Source organism: Etheostoma spectabile, chromosome 2, assembly GCF_008692095.1.
Source record: "Etheostoma spectabile isolate EspeVRDwgs_2016 chromosome 2, UIUC_Espe_1.0, whole genome shotgun sequence".
Lineage (NCBI taxonomy): Eukaryota > Metazoa > Chordata > Actinopteri > Perciformes > Percidae > Etheostoma > Etheostoma spectabile.
The window spans coordinates 22,207,509-22,213,466 of record NC_045734.1 but is presented as its reverse complement, the minus strand read 5'-3'; the positions used below and the strand labels follow the sequence as shown (position 1 = coordinate 22,213,466).

The 5,958-nt window shown below is 42.0% G+C and overlaps 1 protein-coding gene across 1 annotated transcript in view; it reads right to left on the bottom strand.

Annotated features, from left to right (window-relative positions):
• Positions 1-1,240: 1,240 nt before the first annotated feature.
• The window catches only part of nherf2 (NHERF family PDZ scaffold protein 2), a 5,497-nt gene continuing 779 nt past the window's right edge, over positions 1,241-5,958 (bottom strand). The window contains exons 2-6 of the mRNA XM_032538339.1: positions 5,450-5,803; positions 3,430-3,621; positions 2,628-2,781; positions 2,298-2,518; positions 1,241-2,189 (exon numbers count right to left, since the gene is read on the bottom strand). Of these exons, the coding sequence (XP_032394230.1) occupies positions 2,022-2,189; positions 2,298-2,518; positions 2,628-2,781; positions 3,430-3,621; positions 5,450-5,803 (1,089 nt within the window). The 3' untranslated portion in view covers positions 1,241-2,021. The remainder of the gene's footprint in view (positions 2,190-2,297; positions 2,519-2,627; positions 2,782-3,429; positions 3,622-5,449; positions 5,804-5,958) is intronic.

Genomic DNA, 5,958 nt, shown 5'->3' with positions numbered 1-5,958 from the left:
TTGCGCCTGAGATATTTTTTATTTTTTATTTGTACATTGAGACCGTCTTTCTTAGAATATGGATTCCTTTTCAGACATGACAACATGTGAATGTGAATAGGCTATCAGTCTGTTTTCCACGAACCACATATCTGATTCATCGCCAGCACCATAATTACAGGCTTCTGTTACAGTGCACATCATCTTTTCATTACAACCGTGATATTACTTGTCAACACCCTGCGGGTTGGGATGAAGCTGGGGCAGAGTGAGTTCAGGAAAATTGAGACCTCTTTCCTTCTCTGTTAATAGTCTCCATCCCGATATATTATATCACCTCTGTATTGAGGTAATTGTATAAAGCAAACACCCTCACACACAATGTATAGAGCGTTTGGTCTGGATTGTTTGTGACAGACAAAACTGCTTTTTCTAGAAACGTTTTCAATAACAGGCATTGTTTAGAGAGATAAAAAAATGAGGACACAGGAGTTGAAGATAACATCTTGTACCTTTATTGTGCATGCCCCTGTTTCATCGCTGCTGTAAACTGACATGCACAGGTATTTCCTGTTCTGTAGCCAGCCGTATTTGGCGTTTTGTTCACATCTCAATGCACTGTTGCAGTCTGGGAAATAGAGACATGTAAATAATGGTGCTCCCGGTGGCCAAAGAGGATAACATGAACTGATGTGAACTAAAGCTTTCCGGTCGATAACAACAAGTAGCTCTGTTGTTTGTAAATTTGGAGTTCTGTCAGTAGAGAGAAAAACTAACCAATAGGTGCTGCCTACACTGTGTTCCTCTCATGAACTAAACATAGCTGAATAAGCAAAGCTTTCATGCATTTCTTTCACACCTACTGCAGTCAGATTCACTGTGTTCACTTGGAAGGAATCACTGCACATGGGTAGGCACTTTTAAACATTTGAACATGTTTAAGCCTGTTGGGTGCTTACTCTAGCAGGAGGATAACACGGTGTAGGCAGCACCGAATGTTTTCATTTTTCTCTCTACTGACAGCACTCCAAATTTACTGACAACACAGCTACGTGTTAGAATATAGGTGGCTGGTTAGCTGAAGTAGGTCAGCCTACTATGATTCATTATATAAGGTTACTGCTCTTTGCTCTGATGAGGCAGTTAAGAGGTCTGTTAGGTCAGGGCCTAATATTAACTCAAAACGACATGAACACTGGGCTCATCAAACTTATGACACATTTTACGATGTGTTGATAACTTACATTCTACTGTGGCATTTACACACTTGGAAAGTTTATTTCACATTGTGAGAAGAACCAAGCATATTTGAGAGACAAATCCTTTAAAAGCTGCAACAACTATCATCCATTTGGAAACCATTTGCTTAAATATTTTCCTTTACAGATATCACTGGAGAGAAGCACTGAGGTGATCCAACATAATACATTTGATAACTCTTCCTCGCATTTCCTCTGTATTTAGGTCTGAAAGTGATATGCTACATTAAATTGTCAAACACAAAGTTAATATAACTACTACAGGACTCAGCTGTGGTGAGCCATTGTAAATTGAAAAAACATTAAGCTTCAAACTTGAAAAAAATGAAATCTACCAAAGTTATAACAGAAAGCGTATCTACAGGAAATATGGCCTAAAATCAGTCATACATATAGGATGTTACAGACACATAGTCACTATGGCTCTGAAATGACTAAGATTTAATGAAGAGATACACTGTGTACTGATCGGGCACCTGACAGTCATTAATGTCATTCTTTAATGCAGTGTTTCTGACACATCCAGAGAACATGTCTTTGCCGTTATAGATACTATAAAATAAGCATCAAGAAAATACTATTTGATATCTTTGTCTTCTTTTTACACAGAGCAGAATGCTACCTGAACCTTTTTCTTTTTCACATTACTCTTTCTTTTACTGTACCACTCCAAGATTGAGGTACAGTACTTACAGTAAAGTTACAATATGAACTGTGAGGAATCACAATATTATTTCTCGTTCTATGCTGTTCTTCTCTTTTTCTTCTCCTTGCATTCTGGGGTCATAAGTTGCTGAAGATCTCATGTCTCTTATTCCAGTCCATAACAGGTGCTCTCTTCTTGTTGCGGCTGGCTAGGGCCTTTAGTTTAGCCTCAGCGGCTGTGGGACTCAGACAGAGGCCACTGTCCACGAAAGGGTCTGAACCACGCCTGTCGTCCTCATCAGGGACCTACAACACACAGAAACGTACATGTTTAATGCACACACACACACACCCACACACACACTGACGTCTAATTTTCTGACTGTTTTGTTTCTCTCCTGCCTTCTCTCTCACCTGGATGCTCATGTCCAAGCTGCTGATCTCTGATTGGGTGGTGGAACTTCTCGAGGAATGAGATGCTGAGCTCCCATTGACCCAGGATTTTGGAGACATATTTGTGATTGTGGAGTGTGTCAGCGTGACATTTATGACTGGTGGATCTGTGGCGGGGAGTTCAGTGGTTGGAGAGGGGGTGTGTGGGTCGCTTTCTGTGGCTGATTCATCCAGATGAAGATCTGTGAGAGAGTAAACAGAAACATGAGACATTTTGTCTGGAGAGTAAAGAGAGCTGTGTATGTGTGTGTGTGTGTGTGTGTGTGTATGTGTGTGTGCGTACAATTTGACCTTTGACGTGGCTGGTGTTGGGTGTGATCCCCAGCCTGTGGAAGAGCTCATCTGTCTCCTGATCGACCACTAGGAGGCACACTTCGTCCCCTGCTGCTCTAATGAGCAGCACCACCTCTGAGTGCCTCAGGCCCTCTATGTTCACTCCATTCACCTGAGATGTCAGAGGACACAGAATCAGTGGAAGAAAGTAAAAATGAAGAGATGCAGGAACAGCAGTTGAGAAGCCTAATAAGACAGACAAGAGACAGGGCAGATATTAGGAAGTAGCCATTATACAAGCAGAAGGTACAGTATGTTATGCCTCACACACCAAAAACAGATATAATCTGTGATTTGAGTAGAAGCAAGTTTATTTGCATACATTCCCTTCCTGCCTCCACATTCTACCTCTACACAACATTAACTGTACACCTCATACTGATGGAAACGGAAACAAAGTAAACGCAAACGCACATATCAAAAAGCCTGTTATGGAAATCCAGGTGCACATACATGTCCATTTGAAAAGAATGAAACACAAGCCCCTCTTCTACACTTCTATAAAAAATGGTCCCCTATCGTCTTTCTCCTTTCCCTCTTAAACAACACCTCTCTCTCCCACCTACTCTAAACCAAACTAATCTGCTCCAATCCAATCAAATCTAAAATCAGTGCAGACCTGATTAATATGGGGAGCAGTTGGCATTGTTTTTTCAATCAGTTGCCTAAAATTGACCTCTGATAAGGGCGATGTATTGGGCCTGCATATATACTCTGAAAAAGAGGATGGGGGTCATCATGTGTGTGCGTGGTTTGGTACCTCCACAAGTCTGTCTCCAGGCCTGATGTCTGCACTCACAGCGGCTGAGCCGGGTTCCACTGAACGCACAAACTGTCCACCCTTCTTCTTATTGCTGTGCAGGTTAAAGCCGTAGCCGTGCTCAGCCTTCACCAGGTGACAAAGACGGGGAAGGAGCTCAACTCCTGGCTCTGGTGAGGGCTGCACCTGTAGCTACGATGGGACATAAGTGAGAACTTTACAACAGCAGGGGGGAACAAGTCTGTAATTTAGAGTTAAATGCATTTAGAGTTTATTAGATACATCTGTTCAACCTAGCGGCCATGGGTTTCCATTTATTTAATGATATAAAACCTGAAGCTTGTTTGAATTGTTTAATCGATCACAGTGGACGACAAATGTGCATTTATGTTTTTTTATCAAAGTGTCGGTATCAGTGTGTGCTGTGTGGTAAAGCATTTTAAGTGCAGATTGATCTGAATAGTCTGCACTGCTTTGTAATGTTATCAGGGTGTTCCTGCAAAAGACAGGCTGCCTCTCAGTGAACCTTCCCTGAATAAATAAAGGTTAAATAACACATGAAAAAACAGGAGAAGGTGGCTGCCAGGAGCTGAGCACAGTGTTTCTTCATTTCCTAAAAAAAAATCTTTCTGAGCTTTACCTATATACAGTATGTGTTCACTAAAAAGTCTAAAACAAGACACCTGCTTAGGCTTTCAGCTAAAATTGCAATCAGCAGTGTTTGACAGGCACCAGACTGAAATTTATTCTGTTTTGAATATGTGGTTAACAGTTATGACAGCAGTGTATTGGCATAAACAAGGTGCTGTAAATCCACATTGTTGTGGTTAAAGTTCATGGGATAAGTGTGTAGAGTTTTGAAAACTGTATTCTAGCAAAGAAAAGGGAACTAGTTTGGTCCACATGAACGGCTGCTGTGCAGACAGTAGTTAGAGTTTTGCACATATGACTCCTGTTGTGCCCACTGTTGTTTAGCAATCGAAAAGAGTCGACTAAACAATAAGTAGCCTAAATTCTATAGGTTTTTGCAGGAAACACGATCAGGTGAGCAGAGAAGAATTCTACAGCTGTAAGTGTGAGCACCCAATGTGCATAAAGGGACAGCATTCTTAAAATACAATTAGCATTTTAAATGTTCACACACCTTAGAGAAAACAGTAGCTTGTAAAGCAGGTGTTTGAATGAAGTTAAAAACAGGACAATAAAACCCACTGTTCCACTGTGGCGTAGAGGAGATGAGAAATCCTTTATCCTTTAAAGATGCTGTTTTTACACTATCTTCACTCACTGCTTTATTCAGTCATTGTTTAATGTCCCCGCAGAGTCTTTTTTTCAACTTACATGTGCTACAATTGACTTTACTGCCTAACTTTGGCTGGAAGAAGAGGGATTGTGCAGTGTGTTGTGTGCACATGTGTAGGTATTATATCTGTCCAAGACATCCAGCTGAATAAATAATAACAATAATAATGAGAAGAAGAAGAAGAAGAAGAAGAAATTCCTTTAAACCAGCCAATGTTAAATTGCATAAATGTCTCCACTTTTTTGTTTCATACTCCCTTTTTTGGCTTCTTCAATTCAATTGATCAGTTTGTCTCTTCTCATCTGGGCACCTGTAGTTTGAGCTGGAATACCAAAAGCCTGTTTTTTGTTTGTTTTTGTTTTTTTCAGCCCCACCTGGGAAGTCACCAGACTCTTACAAAAGACACTGCTTTAGGACCGCATCCAACCGGCCTAACACCCAAGTGCTCAAGTCGGATTAGTGCTAGACAGACATTGGGTAAAAGACTGCGCGCTCAGTGTCACACACACTCTTGACACAGTAACACACTGGCTCTATGTTGCTAGCCAGAGACACCAACGTACCACTTCAACTTGAACTCTTCTCTCTCTTTTTCTTTGAATAAAATCTATGCAGATAACCTATAAAAACCCTCTATGTTTTTGACATTTGACTATGTTGTTCTAGTGTGTGTGCGAGACCCACTGACAAGGGGGATATATTGATACCCATTCTTACCTCTGTGTCTGTTGCTGTACTTGATGTCAATGAGGATCTCTTGTCATTTGCTTGTGTGGCCGTGTGTATAAACAAGTCTGCAGCGGGAGGGAAAAATGAGTGTATGTGGTTTGGTTTGGGTGACAGGGGTGACAGGGGTGACAGGGGTGACAAGAGTGACAGGGGTGAGTTCTCTCTGGGTAAGGGAGAGTTAGAAGGGGTGGCCCGGGGCGAAAGCTGTGGGGAGAGGGTTCCCATCTCAATGGCCAGGTCCTCGGTGCAGGCCAGGCCACGGCTGCGGAAGTAGTCATCTGTGTCTCTGTCGATCACCAGCAGTCTGGTGCGGTGCTCCACCTCAAGGATGCGTTCCACCACCTGTAGGGAGGGAGTAACAGAGAGGAGGGTACAGACACGGGACAAGTTATTACAGTAGGACATGTTGTTCTGAACTGGCCTGCATATAACATAGTTTGCATGACAAAGACGTCCAGTGATTCCCACAAGGATCACATTGACCCACTTTAGTACAC